The sequence below is a fragment of the Papaver somniferum genome, unplaced genomic scaffold (genome assembly GCF_003573695.1).
Source record: "Papaver somniferum cultivar HN1 unplaced genomic scaffold, ASM357369v1 unplaced-scaffold_19, whole genome shotgun sequence".
NCBI lineage: Eukaryota > Viridiplantae > Streptophyta > Magnoliopsida > Ranunculales > Papaveraceae > Papaver > Papaver somniferum.
The window spans coordinates 7,767,297-7,791,431 of record NW_020628818.1 but is presented as its reverse complement, the minus strand read 5'-3'; the positions used below and the strand labels follow the sequence as shown (position 1 = coordinate 7,791,431).

The 24,135-nt window shown below is 35.4% G+C and overlaps 1 protein-coding gene across 1 annotated transcript; it reads right to left on the bottom strand.

Annotated features, from left to right (window-relative positions):
• Positions 1-10,690: 10,690 nt before the first annotated feature.
• Positions 10,691-11,308, bottom strand: LOC113338474. Its single transcript, XM_026583889.1, has one exon. It carries the CDS (start codon positions 11,306-11,308, stop codon positions 10,691-10,693), a length of 618 nt encoding a protein of 205 aa, XP_026439674.1.
• Positions 11,309-24,135: the final 12,827 nt, after the last annotated feature.

Sequence of the window (24,135 nt, the reverse complement as noted above, 5' to 3'; positions counted from 1 at the left end):
AGTTCTAGGCTCGTGTTGTTTCTTAAATATTAATTTCGCAACGCTACAAGCCTTTGCAACACTCTTTCCCAGAAATAGTGACGGGTCATATTTCTCGATACAATATGTATCCAACATCGAACAAGAGTAACATATTCTTTAATAGTGAAAAGACGAAGGTACCCAAATATACCTCAATCTAAAACTTTTCCACCAATAAGTCCTTTCTCCGAAAGTGATTGTCTATGGACTAAGTCAAGACAATACAACTAACCGGTTCACACTTCGTGTGATTGTCTATGGATACGAGATCGAGACAATACGACAACAAGATAACTTGTGTGATTGACTATGGATTCAAGATCGAGACAATACAACAACGAAGTATGATTACTTGATAATAGGTTCGGAGTTAACCAAACACAATAGGATTGCTATCAAGTAATTAGGAATTAACGTTTGTGTATTTTACTTCTAATTATAATAAAAAACAATTATAATTGCGGAAATAGAAAAGTAAAAGACACAATAAGATTTTGTTAACGAGGAAACCGCAAATGCAGAAAAACCCCGGGACCTTGTCTAGAACTGAATACTCTCAAGATTAAGCCGCTATACAAAATATAAACCAACTTCGTATAGCTGAGACCAAGCAACTAAATTTATAGTTCACCTAGTTCCGTATGTATCCCTGCGCCTCCAACTTGTAATAAGTCACGCACTTGGAACAATTCCTTTAGTTCGTATTTCAAACAGTAAAGGAACAACAAATTTGTTCCGTAACAACTCTTTTCAAACAACGTGATATGAGTTTGACAAAAGGCTCTTCCGTTTATCCCAATACACTCCTTTGTCAGGTTCTTAGATCTATCTATTTATCAACTACCAAAGTAATTGTCTAGATTTTGCAATCAATACTTCTTAGTCACAAAGACAATATATTGATGTCGATCTACTCAACTAATTAATCCAATCTATCACAAAGATAAACTGATTATAGTTGGATCCCAAGCCGATCAAGTTTTGTGCATACCAAAGATTATGAACTCAAACAAACAATCTTCTTTGTCTTCAAATCTTCTTAGATCTTCAGTAAACACCTGCACACAATCAACTTGAATCTCTTTTGATTAATCGCACACAAAACGGAGTATGTTAATAATGGATTATCACGTCTTTAGATCTACAAACAGTCTAAAGATCTCTGTCGAAACTTCGATCTAGTTTGAGTGAATCTTATATCAGAAGAGAAGATTCTCAAGCATAAACAAACTAGGTGCAATCAAAGCTCAACAACCGTTAGTCAATCAAATAAATCAAAAACTAATAATAAACTACAATTATCTAGTTTCCCACCAACGATAATCGTAGAGCTTCCCAATCCCAAAGAAGTCTTTAAAACGAGTGGTCGTAAGAGATTTCGCCTAATTAGGGTACTTTCCTCTCCGAGTAGACGGCTCCACCAGTAACAACACAACTAGGTAGTTTTGCTAGCTCAGAGGATTAGTTTGCTCGAAATGTAAACTTCAATATTTATAGACCAAGGAAGTTTGGACACCAAGGAATTTCCAAAACCAAAAATACTCTCAAGATATGCAATATATTTCCAAATTCGGTTTTCAAAATTCCTGAAAATGCTCTGTCCAAATATTGACCGAAATCTTAGTAGAAAATCTCCAATTAGTAATGCACACTACCAATTTTATTTTCTAAAGATATGCATTTCAATTGCTGGAAATTAAAAGAATATAAAATTAAAAACCTTAATTAAAAGATTCTCAATTTATTTCGATCCGGGATTCTCCTTTAGTTATTAAGGAATATCTTTGAACAATAAAAGATAACAGTTACTGCACATGTTCAAAGTATGTCGACATCTTTACTTTGTAAATCTTTTTTCATATTTACAATCTTGGAACTGATTTGCCACACTTCCAAACAAGTTTAGAATTGGTTCATCTGATTTCCAAGAACTACGTGATTGATCAAAAACATTCAATCACCATTCATGGGTTTAACGGTTCTACTAAAACAAGTTTCGGTTCTACCTCCAAGTGGCTACTAGGATCGGTCACATTAGTTTCCAAAACATTGTTAACTAAGTACCAGGATCGGTTACCACTTGTGATCGGTTGCACAAGTTATAGGATCGGTCACGCCAATTACTAAAACTTGTTAACCTACTATAAGTATCGATTACACATCTTGTGATTAGTCCCAACCAAGTTCTAGGATCGGTCACCCAATGACCAGGAATGGTCACACTAATTAAAAATATCGATCATACCATCCCAGGTGATTACTTAAGATCGGTTTTACTAATAAAAGTCATACCAGTACAAAAATCAGGCATTTGTAAATAGTTTTACCAAGATACATAAACAAGTTATGAGCGGTTATACTAAACACACATATTGGTAATCCAAATATTTTCAATGAATAACAATACCAATAAGCCTAGCGATTTCCCTTGCGATTCATAAAACAAGTTTATGAATTGTACTTCCTTTAAACGAATGTAAAACATTGTTTCCTAGAACGAAATCTTCACCCATACCCATACACATAATCACAATAACATTCATACGATTATGTCGATGTCTTATATACGAAGTTCAAAAGATAAACATTATACTTCGTATTGTAATTCCTTAATGCTATGTCTTACTAGAGTATAATCATTCACAGCTTCGCAGTTATGTTTTCAATATGCACGACTTGAAATATACGTTGGGAATGAAACAGTTCAAGTAAAATATTACTAAGCTCAAGTGGAAGGATGATGTCATCGTTGTAGCTCTTTACTTCTTCACATTCTTCAAGTCTTCACGTAATACTTGTAAGTCTCATATCCTAGTAACTTTCTAGCTAACCTATACGAAGTTGGCTCTAGTAAATAATCAAGCAACTCTTTAAATGAGTTTTGGTTCACTAAAATATGACAACCAAACTTGACATACCAACGCTTGGTGGGTTCAACCGAACAATGCTCTAACAATCTCCTCCTTTGTAAATTTTAGTGACAAAACTCTTACATCATATGGATAAACAAATTACAAGAATTCATTACACATACGCTTGATTCCAAGTTTCAACAGTACAATAACCTGTATACATTCAATCCATAAATGTCGTTGTTGACATTATAATAACAAAGCTAATACTCCCCCTAAAGGTAAGATATGTAGATTTTCAATCCACACGTCTTTGTTGTTCCCTTTGTAGTCCATATAACTAGAAGTATTAATATGATATGTTACTCCCCCTTAGTCTATGCTTTACTTTTTCGAGCACAATTGTCCTTTCCTTAGTGATACCAAAACACTTGTTTACTCCATATATTTCTCCCCCTTTTTGTCACAAAATGATAAATGTACGAGCAAATAAAAGACAAACCGAAAGGATCTTATAAATCTCAAAAGGCTTGCAACCTATAAGAGTTAATCACGAGGGTTCCACATACCATTTTAGATAACCAATATCAAAACCGAAACTACAAAGTAATTTTGTTTTGATAAGTTACCAAGGAAACAATTTCCTAAAGCAATTTTCCCTAATAGTTTAGCAAATCAAAAATTGACTAAGCACCTTAGTTCTTTTGCTAAACCGATTGTACAAATACAATCGCGTGTTCGATAAGACCAAAATAAAGATCAGAATTAACTCTATTTTTCTCATCGGGTTCTAATTATTCAAATAATAACTTAGACCTTTCACTTTTAAACAAGACAAGTACTAGGTTAGTTAACCAACATTTCTTGTTAAGGCATTCGATTAGACTTGAATAACCGAAACCTCCACTTTGATAAGTCTAACTAAGATCATAAATAAATTAGTTTCTCTTATCCGGAATCAAATTGGACTAAACAATTCATCCCAAAAACCTTTTTCTTAAGCCATAAACAATTCATATAAACCAAATAAATCAACTTGCATAATTATTTACCTCAACCGGAAGCAATTGAAACAAACATAGACATTAAAGTACCGCAACTGCACCATAATTTTGTAAGCCTAAACAATTGATACCAAAAAATAAAGCAAGGTAGCAATAGTTTTTCTTAACCTAAAACAATTGAATCACACACACATCCATACACAAATAATGGAATAAATATCAATTGTACCGAAATTTTGTTAAGCAAAAGCAATAAATATATGCAATAAAATCAGGCTTTTCTTAAACAGGAAAAATATTAACTAACAAATTTGTTACCTCAAGTTCCGCATCCTCTTCACCCCAGAAAGATATGTCATTAAGCGCAAGTTCACATTAGAACTCTCCCCCGTTGTGTTGTCATCCTCTCGCCAAAACAAAAGAACAACAACAAGGACCGACCTTTACCAAAGAAAGGTTGAAAGATGGTTTTAACTAATGCAGTGCAAAAGTTGAACCCCGAAACTCATATGCTTTTATACTAAACCAAAACGATTCAACATATTGTGACATTTTCACATATTAGTTTCAATCGTAACTCCTTATGATCCTTTGATAAAGCCTACCAACATGGGATAGAACTTAATCCTGCTAAACCAAAAAGTCACCCAACCATAAGGGTTCACACCATATGAGATCGAATATCAAGGTTATGAAAACCGAAATCAATCATCCCATAAACATACATAGCAATAATATAAAGAATTCAAGCACAGGCTATGTAATCGAAAAACTATCACAAGAAAAATTATAAACTAATAATTTTATTCATAAATAATAGATACGTTTATTCATTATATACCTTATACAATTATTGAAAGAAATAAAAAACTGATGTCTATTTTCCTGGATTAATCCTTCATCTCAATGCTAGAGGAAGGTAGATTATTACTTTTAGTTCAACTTGTGAAATTCTTCAAGTAGATAACCTTGTTGTTTGACCAGAATTTCTTGCAGTTGAGAAATTTTCGTGAAGGATTTTTGCAAGAACATGTAATTTTGTCTTTGACTGAACACAAAAGTGTGTCAATGCTTCAATACACTGATTTTTCTTCAGCATATTCTCTATTTCCTTCTTGCTAATCCAATCTCTCTTTTTGATTTTGCTCTTTGATTTCTTTATATCAAGAGAAGGTGCAGACTTATTCTTAAAGTGATCTTTGTGATCTAACATCTTATCAAGAGAAGACATTGGATCCAAACTCATAGTTCGGACAAGGAATGACCAAAGAATGAGAAGGATCTTTTTAAAATTTGCATACTTCCGAAAATATAATATTCCTATAAATACGAATATCTCAAATATTTTCAACTACTAGATTTTATTCCCATAATCTACACATAAGTGCCTTGATTTTTCTTCTTCCTCACTAAATTTGGCACACGAGGTGAGGAAAGAATGCTGATACCAATCAGGTGGTATTAGTATGAGATTTTCTCTCATTATGAAATTTTGAACAACCAGAGTGTTCTTGATCTAGTATCATATGAGAAATTCTCTTTTTGTTACCTCGAACTAGCGAAGTATCTTGATATTGACTTGGGTTGCCTATGCAACTTTTAGTAATTCTGTTTTTGAGACATTTTTTGCACCTTGTCTTATTTTTTCCTTTACCATTAGATGATTTAATAACATCGGAAGACATGTCCATTTTTAAAATGGGTAAATCACTAATGGAGGAGGAAGGAATAAGATTGAATACTAATGCAATATTAGCTATTTCCTATTCTTCAGAATCATATGAATCAGAGGTCTCATCTAGAGTTACATCCAGAGCCTTGCTTCCAGTGTATTTTTTAAGATTGGGACAGTCTTTAGCAATATGACCAAGCCCTTTACACTTAAAGCATTGAGGCTGATATTCATCATCTTCTTCTTGATCCTTTTTTTCCAGGAACTCGATCATGTGGACGCGAAGATTGATGGGTATCCTTTATGAATCTATTTACTTCTTTTCTTTAAGAGATCTCGAAACTGTCTGGTATTCAATGATAATGATTGTTCGATTTCATCATCAGAATTTTCTGCAATCTGTTCATATGGATCACCCATCTGTCTATTTCTCTCAATTAGAGCTTTCGGAATTTTTGCAGCTTTAAAAGCGGTTCCTTTAGTTTAAATAAACTGTGATTCATGATCAAAGATCTCTAACTTTCCAACGAGTATGCTTCGTGAGAGTGTTGAAAGATCATTTGCTTCTATGATTGCATGCTTCTTAGAATCGTATCTAGATGGCAACGATCTGAGAATTTTGCACATTATATCTTTCAGAAATAGTCTTTCCAAGAGAGAAAGAAGCATTTACCATCTCAGGGAGTTTGATATAAAACTCTTCAAAAGTGTCGTTGTCATCCATTCGAAGGTTTTACCAATCGGACGTAAGAGTTTGAAGTCTAGCTTATTTCTCTGATGTGTTTCCTTCAAATACGATCTGAAGATTATCTAAAACTTCTTTCGAAGTTTGACATGTTGATACATGATGTTGTAGATCACGACTTACAGCATGTATAATAGCATTCAAACCATCTAAATTCTGCTTAGCAAAAGCCTTTTCTTCATTTGAAAAATTTACTAAGCGTTTAAACTCAGTTTCCGAATTTTCTACTTTTTGGCGATTATTACCATCGACGACTAATAACAATGTATTAAAGTCTCGTGATTGAAGAAAATATCTCATAGCAGATTTCCACCATAGATAGTTTGTTCGGTCAAATCTTGGCGGTATGTTAATTGAAGTCGATTCATGAGAACTCGAGTTCATTTCTTATAGGTTGGATCGCACCAAACACAGATTGTTAGATCTTTTCGTGTTTGCCTGCTCTGATACCAATTGAAAATACGAGGGTGCCCAAATATACCTCAATCTAAAACTTTTCTGCCTATAAGTCCTTTCTCCGAAAGTGATTGTCTATGGACTAACCCGAGACAATGCAACTAATCGGTTCACACTTTGTGTGATCGTCTATGGACACGAGATCGAGACAATACGACAACAAGATAACTTGTGTGATTGACTATAGATTCAAGATCGATACAATACAACAACGAAGTATGATTACTTGATAATATATTCGGACTTAACCAACACACAATAGGATTGCTATCAAGTAATTAGGAATTCACGTTTGTGTATTTTACTTATAATTATAATAAAAAAAATTATAATTGCGGAAATAGAAAAGTAAAAGATACATCAAGATTTTGTTAACAAGGAAACCGCAAATGCAGAAAAACCCCGGGACCTTGTCCAGAATAAAATACTCTCAGGATTAAGCCGATATACGAAATCTAAACCAACTTCGTATAGTTGAGACCAAGCAACTAAACCTATAGTTCACATAGTTCTGTTTGTATCCCTGCGCCTCCAACTAGTAATACGTCACGCACTTGGAACAATTCCTTTGGTTCGTATTTCAAACAGTAAAGGAACAACAAATTTGTTCTATAACAACTCTTTTCAAACAACGTGATATGAGTTTGAAAAAAGGCTCTTCCGTTTATCCCAATACACTCCTTTGTCAGGTTCTTAGATCTATCTATTTAACAACTACCAAAGTAATTGTCTAGATTTTGCAATCAACACTTCTTAGTCATAAAGACAATATATTGATGCCGATCTACTCAACAAATCAATCCAATCTTTCACAAAGATAAACTGATCATAGTTGGATCCCCAGCCGATCAAGTTTTGTGCACACCAAAGATTGTGAACTCAAACAAGCAATCTTCTTTGTCTTCAAATCTTCTTAGATCTTCAATAAACACCTGCACACAATCAACTTGAATATCTTGTGATGAATCACACGCAAAACGGAGTCTGTTAACAATGAATTATCACGTCTTTAGATCTATAAACAGTCTAAAGATCCTCGTCGAAACTTCGATCTAGTTTGAGTGAATCTTATATCAGAAGAGAAGATTCTCAAGCATAAACAAACTAGGTGCAATCAAAGCTCAACAACCGTTAGTCAATCAAATCAATCAAAAACTAATAATAAACTACAATTATCTAGTTTCCTACCAACGGTTCTCGTAGAGCTTCCCAATCCCAAAGAAGTCTTTAAAACGAGCGGTTGTAAGAGATTTCGCCTAATTAGGGTACTTTCCTCTCTGAATAGATGGATCCACCAGTAACAACACAACTAGGTAGTTTTGCTGGCTCTGCGGATTAGTTTGCTCGAAATGTAAACTTCAATATTTATAGATCAAGGAAGTTTGGACACCAAGGAATTTCCAAAACCGGAAATATTCTCAAGATATGCAATATATTTCCAAATTCGGTTTTCCTAATTCCTGGAAATGCTCTGTCCAAATAATGATCGAAATCTCAGTAGAAAATCTCCAATTAGTAAATGTACGTTACCAATTTTATTTTCTAAAGATATGTATTTTAGTTGCTGGAAATTAAAAGCATATAAAACTAAAAACCTTAATTAAAAGATTCTCAATTTATTTTGATCTGGGATTCTCCTTTAGTTATTAAGGAATATCTTTGAACAATAAAAGATAAGAGTTACTGCACATGTTCAAAGTATGTCGACATCTTTACTTTGTAAATCGTTTTTCATATTTACAATCTTGGAACCGATTTGTCACACTTCCAAACAAGTTTAGAATTGGTTCATCTGATTTCCAAGAACTATGTGATTGATCAAAAACATTCAATCACCATTCATGGGTTTAACGGTTCTACCAAAACAAATTTCGGTTCTACCTCCAAGTGGCTACTAGGATCGGTCACATTGGTTTCTAGAACATTGTTAACTAAGTACCAGGATCAATTACCACTTATTTATGGTACTTACTTGTGATCGGTTGCACAAGTTATAGGATCGATCACACCAATTACTAAAACTTGTTAACCTACTATAAGGATCGATCACACATCTTGTGATTAGTCCCAACCAAGTTCTAGGATCGGTCACCCTATGACTAGGAATGGTCATACTAATTACAAATATCGATCATACCATCCCAGGTGATTACTTAAGATCGGTTTCACTGTTAAAGTCATACCAATACAAAAGTCAGACATTTATGAATAGTTTTACCAAGATACATAAACAAGTTATGAGCAGTTATACTAAACATACATTTTGGTAATCCAAAGATTTGCAATGAATAATAATACCAATAAGCCTAGCGATTTCCCTTTCGATTCATAAAACAAGTTTATGAATTGTACTTCCTTTAAACGAATATAAAACATTGTTTCCTAGGACGAAATCTTCACCCATTCCCATACACATAATCAAAATAGCATTCATACGATTATGTCGATGTCTTATGTACGAAGTTCAAAAGATATACCTTAATAATATGTCTAACTAGAGTATAATCATTCACAGCTTCGCAATTATGTTTTCAATATGCACGACTTGAAAGATACGTTAGAAATGAAACAGTTCAAGTCAAATATTACTAACCTCAAGTGAAGGATGATGTCGTTGTTGTATCTCTTTACTTCTTCAAGTCTTCACTTAATACTTGTAAGTCTCATATCCTGATAACTTTCTATCTAACCTATACGAAGTTGACTCTAGTAAATAATCAAGCGACTCTTTAAATGAGTTTTGGTTCATTAAAATATGACAACCAAACTTGACATACCAACGCTTGGTGGGTTCGACCGAGCAATGCTCTAACACATAGTAAAGATAATGAGAGCCCTTCGGGTGCACTAAAGATGTTATTGAGATGGACCAAATCTAAGGATGTTGAAACAATAGCTTCGTAAGAAAAGGTTTGCAATGAGTTTTTGTCATTCATCCAGAGCTATTTAGATCACTTCAACTTCAGTTACACCGTTAATTTTTCTTGATCAATTTCCCTTGCTCGGTCAAGGAATCGCGTGACCTCGCGATTAATTGATTGAAAACGATCATACAAACCACCGACATCTCAGTTTCCGGGGTTCCTCGTTTCTGAAACGAACATTGTTAAAATGTTGTGCTAAAAAGATGTTCTGACATGTCTTGATCGCGCATAACATTTTGTACCTTATGAAAAACGTGGGATTTGCATATAGTTAAATCCTCTTCTTTATTAAATTTAGGACCACGAATTCTAGCATACATTTTTTTAAGAATTTTCGGTACAAAAGTTTGAGAATGAAAGATAAAATAGAGAAGGTGTGGTTTTAGACTTGAAATTGTTTGAATTAATTCATAGGGAATGGAATAAGAGTCGTTGGATGAGACTAGTCGTTGCCGGCTCAACCAAGGCCGATAGGCTCAATATGAGACGAGATAACGACTTTATTATAACGGTCATATTTTTCTTATATGAATAATACATTATAACCAATATTTTCCAAACACAACCAAAAACATTCTCAACAGAAAACCTTCTCAACCAACAACACCATATTTTCTAAAAGCAATGGAAAACAAATATTATGTATGGACGCAAAATAGGTTTGTCCATTATATTTCTGTACTGTTCTAAGAATAAGTAACGGAAAACGGAACGGAAACTTGCTGTAATTGTAACTCTGCCGGAGCAGCCTTCTTTAATACAACTCGAAAACATACCTGAAGAAGAAAATCAGGTCTTCTTACATCTTAAATGAGTGAATGAAAGAAAAGAGAATCCTAAGCTAACAACTAATCCCAAGAAGACATTTGTACTTGATTTACTAGACCATTAATACCCAATGGCAACCGGCTAGTAATTACTTAGGCAGACGACTCAATTACTCAGGGCACCCCAAGACAGTTTTAAGAAGTAGAAGGTACATGACAAATACCCCCATCATCACCAAATCCTTGTCCTCAAGGATTGAAGCTGCGAAAATGATGGTTGATGTAGCTGGTATCCTCCCAAGTAGCATCCTCGGTTGAAGCATTTGTCCATTGAAGAAGTAGTTGAGGTACATCACTCCCATTCCTGGTGATAGTTCTTGAGTCCAACACAGCTGCAGGTATGACCAAGATTTGGCCCTCAGTTTCTAAGGTAGGCAGAGTAGGGGAATGAGTGTGACTTACACCTGTCTGTTTCTTCAGCTGGGAAACATGAAAGACTGGGTGTATTCTGGCTTCAGCAGGCAGTTGCGGTTTATAAGATGCTAACCCAATCTTCTGCAAGACACTGTAAGGTCCATAGTACTTAGCAGCAAGTTTGAGGTTTATTCTCAAGGAGACAGAAGATTGCCTATAAGGCTCAAGTTTGAGGTAGACATTATCCTCCACATCAAATTGTCTTTCAGTCCTTTTGAGATCTGTAAAAAATTTCATCCTCTCCTGGGATTGGTGTAGAGAATGCTTCAAAATGTCCAGAACTGCATCTCTGGATTTCATATACTCTTCTACAGCTCCAACAGAAGTAATGGAAGTGGAGGGAAAATCTAGGTGAGGAGGTACATAGCCATACAAGGCATGAAATGGACTCATTTTCAAGCTGGTATGATAGTTGGTGTTGTACCACCACTCAGCTAATGGAAGCTAAAAATGCCACTTCTTTCGTTAGTGGCCACACATGCATCTCAAGTAGTTCTCCAAGCAAGAATTGACCCTCTCAGTCTGACCATCTGTCTGAGGATGATAAGCAGTGCTGAGGTGCAGTTGAGTGCCAAGTGCTTTGAATAAATCCTGCCAAAAATGACTAGTGAAAATTTTGTATCTGTCAGATACAATGGAGGCAGGTAAACCATGGAGCTTGAACACATGGGTAATGAATTCCTTTGCAACGGAAGAGGCTGTGTAAGGGCTGTGTAACCCAATGAAATGGTTGTATTTTGTGATTCTGTCCACTACCACCAAGATGACAGATTTTCTCTCACTCATAGGCAATCCCTCAATGAGATCCATGGAAATGTGCTGCCAAGCATGATCCGGAATCTGTAATGGTTGGAGTAAGCCAGCAGGATAAGTATGTTCACCCTTGTTTCTTTGAAAAATATCACAACTAGAGACAAAGGAGAAAATGTCTTGTTTCATTGCAGGCCAAAATAAGTATGTCTTTGCTCTGACATCGGTGGCCTGCATTCCATAATGGCCACCAACAGCTGAAGAGTGAATAGAATCCATAATCTTTGGCCTGGTGTTGTTAGAGTGACCCGCATATAACCTGTTTTTATATATTAGGATGCCATTCAGGAAGGTGAAGTGTGGGGCAGAGGTAGGGTGAAGAGTAAGCTGAGTGATAATAGTGTGAAGCTTAGCATCATCAGCATAGCTGACAGTGATGTCCTGTGACCAAGCAGGTTGAGATGTTGTTATAGCATGACATTCCCAGTGGAGTAAGGTCTTCTTGAGAGTGCATCTGCCACTTTGTTTTCAACTCCTTTTTTTTTACTGAATCTCATAATCAAAACCCAGAAGCTTCATCGTCCATTTCTATTGTAAAACAATTGAAATTTTCTGCTCCAAGAAGTAATGTATGCTTTGATGATTAGTTTTAATGATAAAGTGATTGCGCTGTAAGTATTGCTTCCACCTAGTGACAGCTTGGATAATAGATAGTAATTCTTTCACATAGGTGGACAAAGCAGCAGCTTTTGGTCCTAGTGGTTTGCTGTAGAAAGCAATTGCTTTATCATCTTGCATAAGTACAGCTCCAATACCCAAATCAGAAGCATCAGTTTCCATAACAAAGGGCTTATTAAAATCAGGTAAAGGTAGGATATGGGTAGTTGTCATGGCTTTCTTGAGTGTGTTGAATGCCTCGGTAGCTGCAGGGGACCAAGAGAAAGCATATTTCTTTAACTCAGTCAAAGGCTTACTGATTATGCCATAATTCTTCAAAAATTTTCTGTAGTATCCTGTGAGACCTAAGAAACCCCTTAGTACCTTTATGTTGGAAGCGATTGGTTAGTCCACCATTGCAGAAATTTTCTCAGGGTCAGCCATGACTCCAACAGAAGTGACAATGTGGCCTAAGTATTCCAATTCAGATTGGCCAAAACATCACTTAGAGAAATTGGCAAAAAGTTTATGTGTTCTCAGAATATCTAAGGTGGTTTGCAAGTGAGTAATATGGGATTCCATAGAAGGGCTATAGACTAATATGTCATCAAAAAATACTAGAATGAATTTTCTAAGATGTTCCTGAAAAACATTATTCATGAGAGCCTGAAATGTAGCAGGTGCATTGGTGAGGCCAAATGGCGTTACCTTGAATTCAAAGTGTCCATGATGGGTTCTGAAAGCAGTTTTATGGATGTCAGATGGAAAAATCCTAATCTGGTGGTATCCTGATTTCAAATCAATCTTTGAGAAGAACTTAGATCCATGCAATTCTTCCAACAATTCATCTATAACTAGAATTGGAAACTTATATTTGATAGTGAGGCTGTTGAGTTTTCTGTAATCAACACAGAACCTCCAAGAGTTGTCTTTCTTCTTGACAAGTAGAATTGGAGAAGCAAAAGGGTTGTTGCTTGGTTGGATGATTCCAGAATGTAGCATTTCTTGGACCAAATTTTCAACAACTTCTTTCTGTATGTAAGGACATCTATAAGGTCTGAGGTTGACAGGTGATGAGTTGGGCTGGAGGGAAATCTTGTGATCCAAGTCTCTATGTGGAGGTAGAGAAGTTGGAGTAGAGAACACATCTGGAAATTGTTGGAGAACCTCAGAAATTGGAGGTGGTGGTGTAGATGGAACAGTATCGGCTGAAATGTAGAAAAGTTGACCCACCACACCATGTGAGTGTTTCTTGAAAAATCTCTTCACTGCTCCTCCACTCATCATGCTCAAGGAAGATTTTTGTTGAGCACCAGTTAATGTGATCTTCTTTCCTTTGTGCTTGAATGTAATACATAATTTGGATAAGTTAAAAAGTACATCCCCCAGATACTTCAACAAATCTGCACCCATCACTATATCACACCCTCCTAGTGGAATTAGTCTCAAATTACCATGAAACTTGTGACCCTGTATAGTCCATTCCAGTTAAGGACACATACCAGAGCTGACAATTTTATCCCCATTATCCACTGTAACTAATAAACTGTCAGTTTGTTCAGTGGAGCATTGTAAAGACTTTGCTAAAGCAGAATCAATAAAACTATGAGTACTTCTTGTGTCAATGAGGATGGAAATTGCCTTTTTCTTGACAAACCCAGGAATTCTAATTGTATCTCCTGAGGTGTTTCTAGTCAGAGCATGGAGTGAAATCTCCATATCACTTTCAATATGGGAATCTGGGGCAGTTTCAGGTTCATTTTCCATACCCTCTTCAGAGATTTCATCAGTTTCTTATCCTACAAGTACACACATATATTTTTTTTTACAAACATGACCCTTCCTGTAGTAGTCATCACAATTGAAACATAGCCCTTGGGCTTTTCTAGCTTGAACCTGCTCAGGGGTTAGTCTTTTTTGAGGCAGTGAAGTACTGGATTTTAGTGGTGTAATATGTTGAGAAAGTGGAGATGGTACTGGTACAGGTTTTGGTGTAGTGGTGGGTGGCTGGAAATGCCTTGCAGTAGAAAATGAATTTGTCAAAGGTCTTGGAGTGGATTTAGTGGATTTTTGTTGGATTGCAAGGGTCCTCTCCTGCATTCTAGCAAGTGAGAAAGCTTGGAGTAAAGTTGTTGGGTTAAACATGGATACTGACCCTCTGAGCTCTTCTTTTAACCTATTAATAAAACTTGAAATAAAATAGGACTCAGGAAAATCTTTATGAACCCCCAACAAGAGTGTCTTCAAATATTCAAATTCTTCAAAGTATTCATCAACAAGTGTTAGTTGAGCTAATTTATTGAATAAGCCAACAATATTATCATGAGCAGGATTTTCAAATCGAAGGCAAATAGTAGTACAGAAGGATTTCCAAGTAATATGTGTCTGAGTTAGACAAAAATTGTCATACCATTTAATTTCTTTACCGTCCAGATGAATAGCTTCCATTCTGGTTTTATGAACGTCTTGGATATTGTTCATCTGAAAATAATATTCACACTTCTGAATCCAACTTTTGGGGTTATCACCATCGAATCGAGGAAAGTCAAGCTTAGGCATATGAAATCGTGGATGGAAATCTCTATTTCCAGACTGGTTGGAGAAGTTCGAGCCACCCACCTGAAAAGAAAACCCACCATTAGAGCCTTGAGATGCATCAGTATTTCTCTGTAGATCTCGATTTGAAAAAAAAATATTCTAGCTGAGATTTTAACCCATCTTGTATTTCCCCTTTCAATAACTGTATATCTTCTTTGGTAGATGTAGTACTGAGTTGTAGAGCTAGGTTGTTAACCTTCAGATGTAAGGAATCACTGTGCTTGCTGTCTGTTGTTAGTCTCCTGTAATTCTTTGCAGGATTAAACAACCATTTTGAGAGCAGGAAAAACGGCTCTGAATACCAATTGTATTTTTCTAAGTACGGATTAAGAATAATTAACGGAAAACGAAACGGAAACTTGTTGTAATTGTAACTGTGCCGGAGCAGCCTTCTTTAATACAACTCTAAAACATACCTGAAGAAGAAAATCAGGTCTTCTTACATCTTAAATGAGCGAATGAAAGAAAAGAGAATCCTAAGCTAACAACTAATCCCAAGAAGACATTTGTCCTTGATTTACTAGACCATTAATACCCAATGGCAACCGTCTAGTAATTACTTAGGCAGACGACTCAATTACTCAGGGAACCCAAGACAGTTTTAAGAAGCAGAAGGTACATGACGGTTTCATGAATGACCATAGTTGATGCAATTCCCTTGGTATTCAAAGTGTCCACAAGTTGGTTGTTCAGCTAACATAATGGTCATTAAATCACAACCAGAAAAGCTCAAGTATTTGCAATGTCAAGATCCTAATTGTCGTGAAGAACTACGAATGTTAGCTGATATAATGACGGAACAAGACGATGAGAAGGTAGCAGAATCGTGGAAAACTTGAAACTTCAATCCATGTTGAAGAAGTTACAGTACGACCACTACGGAGAAGGAACATCATGAAAAACTTGAAGCTTAAAGTCAGGTTGAAGAAGCCACAACCCGACCACTGAAGAGAAGTAAAGTTTACAAAAACAAAATATTAGTGAATGCTCAAGCCCCGGTTGCAAGTTTTTTATGCGTTTGCACACTTCTACAGAATAAGGCACATATGGAAAATAGTTCTGAGAATGTCCTTCGTGTTTTAAGTTGGAGTGCATTGATTAAGTGTATGAACTGATTCCAACATCGTTATGTTGTCTCTAGCTTAATTAACGGAAATGGATTTTGTATTTGCACAACTCTTATGTTTATATCAAAGAACATTAGATTCCATTAAATGGTACATTAGACCCACATTAAGATTACATTAAACATCACATTAGACTCAATTACTATTAAATCAACATCCTCATTCATGGAACGGCTGGTGGATGTTAGAGCATAGCTCGGTCGAACTCACCAAGCGTTGGTATGTCAAGTTTGGTTGTCATATTTTAGTGTGTCAAAACTCATCTAAAGTCGTTTGATTGTAAACTAGAGTCAACTTCATTTAGGTTAGACTAGAAAGTCTAGGAATGTTGAGACATACAAGTATTACTCCGAAGATCTGAAGAATGTGAAGAAGAAGAGGACTACAACGACAACATCATCCTTCCTCTTGGGGTTAGTAATATTGACTTGAACTGTTTCATTCCTAATGTATCTTTCAAGTCGTGCTATATTGAAAACATAACTGTGAAGTTGTATATATTGTACATATTGTATAGTACTCTAGTGATGTGACATGGTCATATTTGTATGATCAGAGTATTAGGGAATTAGACTACAAAGTATAATCTTTTGAAATTCGTAGATATGACATCGACATAATCTTGTATATATGTCATGATTATGTGAATGGGTTATGGTGAAGATTTCATCCTAGGAAACAATGTTTTACATTTGTTTAAAGGAAGTACATTCGTGAACTTGTTTTATGAATCGAAAGGGAAATCGTTAGGCTTATTGGTAAGGCTATTCATTGCAAATCTTTGGATTACCAATATGTGTGAGATGGTAAAACCGATCGTAACTTTGTTATGTATCTTGGTACAAATAATCACAAGTGCCTGACATGATTTGGTATGACTAGTTTTTATTAATTAATATAACCGATCCTAACTAATCACCATGAGATGGTATGATCGATATTTGTAATTGGTGTGACTGATCCTAGTAATTGGTGTGACCGATCACAGAGTATTATGTAATCGATCCTTGTAGTTGGTGTAATAGGTCCTGGTAATTGGTGTAACCGATCCTGGTAACTGGTGAGACCGATCACAAGCAATACCATGAGACAATGGTAACCAGTCCTGGTAATTTATGTAACCGATCCTGGTAACTGATGTAATCGGTCTTGGTAACTTGTGTGACCGATCACAAGTGTTTCCATATTGAGTTATAACCGATCCTAGTGATTGGTAGAACTGATTGAACCCATATATGTGTTTTGATCAAACACATAGTAATCTTGGAATACAGGTGAACCAATTCTAAACTTGTTTGGAAGTGTGGTATAACTGATTCCAAGAATGTAAATCCATGTAAATATGAATAAGGATTTACAGTGAAGAGATGTCAACATACTTTGAACACGTACAATAACTCTTATCATTTATTGTTCAAAGATATTCCTTAGTACTCAAGGAGATCCTGTGCCGAAATAAATCGAGAATTTTTTAATTAAGGTTTTTGGTTTTATATGCTTTAATTACCAGCAATTAAATGCATATCCCTATAGAATAAAAATTAGTAATGTGCATTTATTAATTGGAGATTTTCTATTGAGAGATTTCGGAAATTTTGGACAAGCATTGATTGGAATTAGGAAAATCGAATTTTGTTATTCATTGCATATCTTGAGAATATTTTTGGTTTTGGAAATTCCTTGGTGTCCAGATATCCTTGGTCTATAAATACCTAAGTTTGTATTTCTAGCAAACTATCCTAAGAGCCAGGCAAACTTCATTCTTGTTGTTTCTGGTGGAGCCGTCTAATCGGAGAGGAAAGTGTCCTAATTAGGTGAAATCTCTTACGACCGCCATTTAAAGACTTATGTGGGATTAAGAATCTCTACGAGTACCTTTGGTAGGAAACTAGATAATTGCAGTGTTATTAATTTTCGATTGATTTGATTGACTACCGGTTGTTTAAACTTTGATTGCACCTAGTTTGTTTATTCTTGAGAATCTTCTTTTCTGATATAAGATTCACTCAAACTAGATCGAAGTATCGACGGGATCTTAAAATTGTTTGTAGATCTAAAGACATCTTGTGATAATCCATTGTTAACAGACTCCGTTCTGTGTGTGATTGATCACAAGAGATTCAAGTGGTGTTGTGCAGGTGTTTATTCAAGATCAAAGAAGATTTGAAGACGAAGAAGATCTAGTTCTCATATCTTTGGTGTGCACAAACCTTGATCGGCTGGGGTCCAATTAGAATCATATTTATTCGATTGATTAGTTGCGTGAGATCGGCATTCTCAATATATCTCTTTGAGATTTATTTGGATTGAGTGCAAATTTAAACTTGACTACTTTTGTAGTTATTAGATAGATTGATCTAACTAGGCAAAGGAGTATATTAGATTAAACAAAAGAGCCTTTGTGTATGACTTGAGATATCTTTATCTTGAAAGAATCGAAAGAGTTGTTACCAAACAGATTTTTTGTTCCTTTACTGTTTGGAATACGATCCAAAGAAATTGTTCCAGTGCGTGCACTCATCGAAGTTGGAAGCGCAGGGATACTGGGGAAACTAAGTGAACTAGTGTAGTTTTTTGGTCTCAACTATACGAAGTTGGTTTAGATTTTGTATATCAGCTTAATTATGAGAGTATTCAATTATAGACTAGGTCCCGGGATTTTTCTGCATTTGCAGTTTCCTCGTTAACAAAATCTTGTTGTGTCTTTTACTTTTCTATTTCCACAATTTTAATTGTTTATTATAATTAAAAATAAAATACACAAACGTTAACTCCGTTATACTTGATAGTGATCCTACAGAGTTTGGTTAAGTCTGAACCTATTATCAAGTATCACATTTTGGTAGTCGTATTATCTCGATCTCGTATCGATAGACAATCATACAAAGTGTGAATACCGATTTGTTGCATTGTCTCGACTTTGTCCATAAACGATCACTTTCGGTAAGAGGACTTATAGGTGCATAAATAAAACATTGTGGTGTATTTGGGTACCCTCGTCTTTTCAGTGGAGCATCTATAGTGCAGAAGGGGTCGAACATGTGAATAAAGGATGTTGAAACAAGCTAAAAACTGAAAAGTCTCTCGTTAGTTTGTTACCACATCGCTGCACCTTTTTCGATCAATTCAGCTTCAGTTTAACTGTTAAATCTATTTTCGGATAATTTGCATTACCATACCAAGAAATTGGTTGACATCATGACTAATTGATTGAAAACGATGAGACAATCCAAGAGCATCACGGTTTTTCAGGTTCCCCGTTTCTGCAGCAAACATTGCAAAAACTTATTGCCAGAAAGTCGTTTGCATAAAATTCATAACATTGTGGATATTAATTCTTGTTTGTAAAATATAAGTTGTGCAAATTGCTAAATCTTCTTCAATAGAAAACTTAGTACCACAAACTCTGATAGCTATTTTTTGAGATTGAAAGGTTTTCGGATTGAAAGATGAAGATTAAAGTGGAATTATGAAGAATCTGTAAGTGTAATAGGTGGAGAAGGTGCGATGTTGGAGTTGGAATCAATTCAATTTATAGTGAGGGGATTGATAGCCGTTGTATGGACTAGCCGTTCAAGGCTCAGTGTGCACTGGCCGAGTCAGCATGGGACGATCATCGTCTCTGTATGAACCGAGCATCGGCTCAATGTGAGATGGTCGGTCCTTATTGATCCAGTCGTCCCAGGTTGATTCGTTCCACTCAACCTGATATGCGGTGGAAAAACCCTTTTATTTGAGGGTTTGTCCATCCATTTTACTCGTTTGCCAGTCCCATTGTAGGTGGGGAACTGACAAGTCTGCTTGTATATAATTCACATTGGAGTTTCCCTAAGTGATGGATGATGAGAACTGTACATCTTTAGTACTGGTAAGACATAAGTTAGCTCGCGAAAACCTAGTATCCGCCATCTTGGGAACTTAGTTTCTGTCAAATACTATTTTATGTTTTCAGGCCTTTTATATTTTAAGCCATATATTTCAATCAAATCCAAATCCAACCACACATTTCATTTTTGGCGAGAACTTGTTCAAAGATATTCCTTGGTACTCAAGGTGATCATGTGCCGATATAAATTAAGAATCTTTTAATTAAGATTTTTGATTTTATATGCATTAATTACCAGCAGTTAATGCATAGCTCTAGAAAATAATAATTAGTAATGTGCATTTACTAATTGCAGATTTTATATTGAGATATTTCAAAAATATTGGACAAGCATTTATTGGAATTAGGAAAACCGAATTTTTCCATTCATTGCATATCTTGAAAATGTTTACGGTTTTGGAAATTCATTGTGTCCAAATATCCTTGGTCTATAAATACCTAAGTTTGCATTTCTAGCAAACTATCCTAAGATCCAGGAAAACTTCATTTCTTGTTGTTTCTGGTGGAGCCTTCTAATAGGAGAGGAAAGTATCATAATTAGGTGAAATTTCTTACAACCGCTCGTTTAAAAACTTCTGTGGAATCAAGAAGCTTTACGAGTACGTTTGTGGGAAACTAGAGAATTGTAGTGTTATTAGTTTTCGATTTGATTTGATTGAATAACAGTTGTTGAAACATTGATTGCACCTAGTTTGTTTATGCTTGAGAACCTTCTCTTCTGATATAAGGTTCACTCAAACTAGATCAAAGTATCGGCGGGATATTTAGAACTGTTGTTAGATCTAAAAACATCTTATGATAATCCATTGCTAATAGACTCTATTCTGTGCGTGATTGATCACAAGAGATTCAAGTGGTGTTGTGCAGGTTTTGAGGATAAAAGAAGATTTGAAGACAAAAAATATTTTTTATTAGTTTTCGTATCTTGTGAATTGTGTGCACAAACCTTGATCGGCTGGGATCCAACTAGAATCAATTTATATGATTGATTAGTTGTGTGGGATTGGCATTCTCTATATTTCTCTTTGAGATCTATATTGATTGAGTGTGAATATAAACTTGACTACTTAGGTAGTTATTGGATAGATTGATCTAACCAGACAAAGGAGTTTATTAGATTAAACGGAAGAGCCTTTGTCAACGACTCATCTATATCTTGTAGCAAGATTGATTAGAGTGGTTACCAAATAGATTATTCTTTTGCTGTGTGGAATACGATCCAAAGGACTTGCTATTCACGTGCATGACTCTAGAAGTCGAAGGCGTAGGGAAACTGAGGTAACTAAGTGGCTAGGGGTAGTCTGCTTGGTCTCAACTATACGAAGTTGGTATTAGATTTTGTATAGCGGCTTAATTCTGAGAGTATTCAAAACTGGACTAGGTCCCGGGGTTTTTCTGCATTTGCGGTTTCCTCGTTAACAAAATCTTTTTGTGTCATTTACTATTATATTCCGCAATTATAATTGTTTTTTATTATTAAGTAAAAGTAAATTACACTTGTACGCTAACTCCACAATACTTGATAGTGATATTATAAAGTTTGGTTATTACCGAACCTATTATCAAGTAACAAAATTTGTTGTTGTATTTTCTCGATCTTGTATCCATATTCAATCACACAAATTATCTTGTTGTCGTATTATCTCAATCGCGTATCCATAGATGATCACACGAAGTGTGAACCGAATTGTCGTATTGTCTCGACTTTTTCTGTAGACGATCACATTCGGTAGAGGACTTATAGGTTGAAATAAAAAGATTTTAATGTGTTTGGGTACCCTCGTCTTTTCAATTGGTATCAGAGCAAGAAAACACGAAAATATCTAACAATTTGTGTTTGGTGCGATCCAACCTATAAGATTTGAATTCATAGCTAATTCAAACAATGTATCAAAGATTTTGAGTACTCTTCAACATAATTTAGATGATATAGAAGAGTATTGCTCGGTACTATCCAAGATGTTAAAAGAAAATGTTGAACAGAACCAGTCATATGTCGAAGACATCAGTGATATCTTGATTGATAGAGGACTGGCCAAGGATACCTTAGAACTTCATAAAAAGAAGTTTCATCAATGTTCAACTTTGACATCTAGACAGTCAAAACCAAACAAGAAGAAACAATACAAAAGAAATCTTCTAAAAGGGTGGAAAGTCTTGAATTAGAAGATTTGTTGTGCAAAAAAACTGATTACCGTGCTAAACGATTGTTTAGAAACTTAACAAAACCTCCTGATCTATAATCAAAAGACCAAGTTAAAAAATCTGTGGAACCCGTTAAAAAATGTCTGAGAGCTTTTGCACTCAAAACCACTTCTCCTTTCTAATGGTTTATAGATAGTGGTTGTAGTAGACATATGACAGGTGATCTCTCTTGTAAAGGAGGATCTGTAACTTTTGGAGATTGAAACGGCTGTCTTATCATCAAAAAGGGAATTATCAAACTTTCAGGTATTCTTGAAATTCATGATGTTGTTTATGTCAAAGGTATGAAAGCTAATCTTCTTTAAGTAAGTCAAATTTGTGATAAAGGTCATAAGGTTATTTTTAATATGGGAGGTTGTGAAATTGAAGATAAGTACGGAAAAATAGTTTTGCGATGAAGAGAAGTATGAATAATTGTTATCTTCTTGATATACAGTCTAATATATACTGTAACCTGACCAAGGTAGAGTCAACTCATTTGTGGCATGGACGATTTGGTCATATCAACTACGTACCGAATGCTGGGTACGCTTATTAATCGTGTACTTGTCATGGGCATTCCCAGAATAAATACTAAAGTAGAAGGTGTATGTGGTTCTTGTCAAAAGGGTAAGCAAGGAAAAATTACACACAAAATTTCTCGAGATACAGCTACTCGTGCTCCTCTCGATCTTATTCATATGGATCTATTTGGTTCGCATCCAACAATCAACTGTTGGAGGAAACAAATATGCTTTAGTAATGGTAGATGATTACACACGGTTCACATGGGTTGCTTTCCTAAAGCATGAAAATGACACTCTTGAAGAGTTCAAGATTATTGTGAGTAGAATTCAAAATGAACAAGGTCACAAACTTAAGAAAATAAGAAACGGTCGTGGTACAAAATTCAAGGATACAAAAGTATATGAATATTGTAATCAACTTGGAATTTCTCATCAATTTTATGCTTACATTACACCGCAGGCAAACGGTGTGGCCGAAAGAAAGAATAGAAATATTCAACAAATGGATAGAGTAATGTTTCATAGGTAACATTGAAATTGGCGGGAGTAAAATCTTCCTTTTTACATCTCCCCGGAGCAAAAGGATCATAAGACTTCAGGGACGTCTTACTCTTACTACGATACCATCATTCATGGAGCGCATGCCAAAAGTTACCGTTATACTGCATCACTCCTCTTACATGAGTCTTGTTCAGCGGATCATCCCTAGCGGACAAGAAATCATAGTAAAAGGGGTCTTTTTGGCTATATAGAGGACGTATTACAGGAACTGCAGTGGAGCCGGATAACTAAAAAAATTAATTCTTAATTTTTAATATTCGTAAACTAAAATTATATTAGTTAATGTAACTGTTAAATGTAATCAATACTAATTTATCTAGAAATGAAATTATAACTTTATCTCTAGCTTATCAATACCCTGAACGAGATATCAAAAAATCCTTTAAGATTGTGTTATGAGCTTCATAAGTAAAAATTCTTCTTTTCCATCTTCGTTATTCCTTTCGATCTTGCAATACAACATCATCATTTGTATCACCCCTAAGTCTATAACGACCAGCAAGCCGAACCAAAGCTATGAATTCTCTAACTTCACTTTTTATATCTTCAATTCGAAAAAAAAACAACCCAGTCGCATTGCGATTGTTGGAGTTACTGGTACCATTGCATAAGTTATCAAAGATTCTATGGATATAACTAATACTCATTACACCATTTTGACGTCGTTCTGCTCCCCTATCCGGATATAGAGCTACGTAGTTTCGACAAAGCGACAAATCTTCATCCATCGTAAATTCAGTTGAATTAATATATGGTTGAGCCATTGCTCAGAAAATTTTTTGGTGTATAAGGAAGGTGTGATTTTGGAGTTGAAATCAACTTAATTTATAGGGGGGATTCATAGTTGTTGGATGTAACTAGCCGTTGTCGGCTCAGTTGGAGACGTCCGACTCAAGATGGGACGATACTCAAATCTGTTGGGACCGTGGC

What these genes read in the sequence shown, in the direction of transcription:
- LOC113338474 (XM_026583889.1), bottom strand. Translation starts at nt 11,308, where the DNA reads ATGAGTCCATTTCATGCCTTGTATGGCTATGTACCTCCTCACCTAGAT.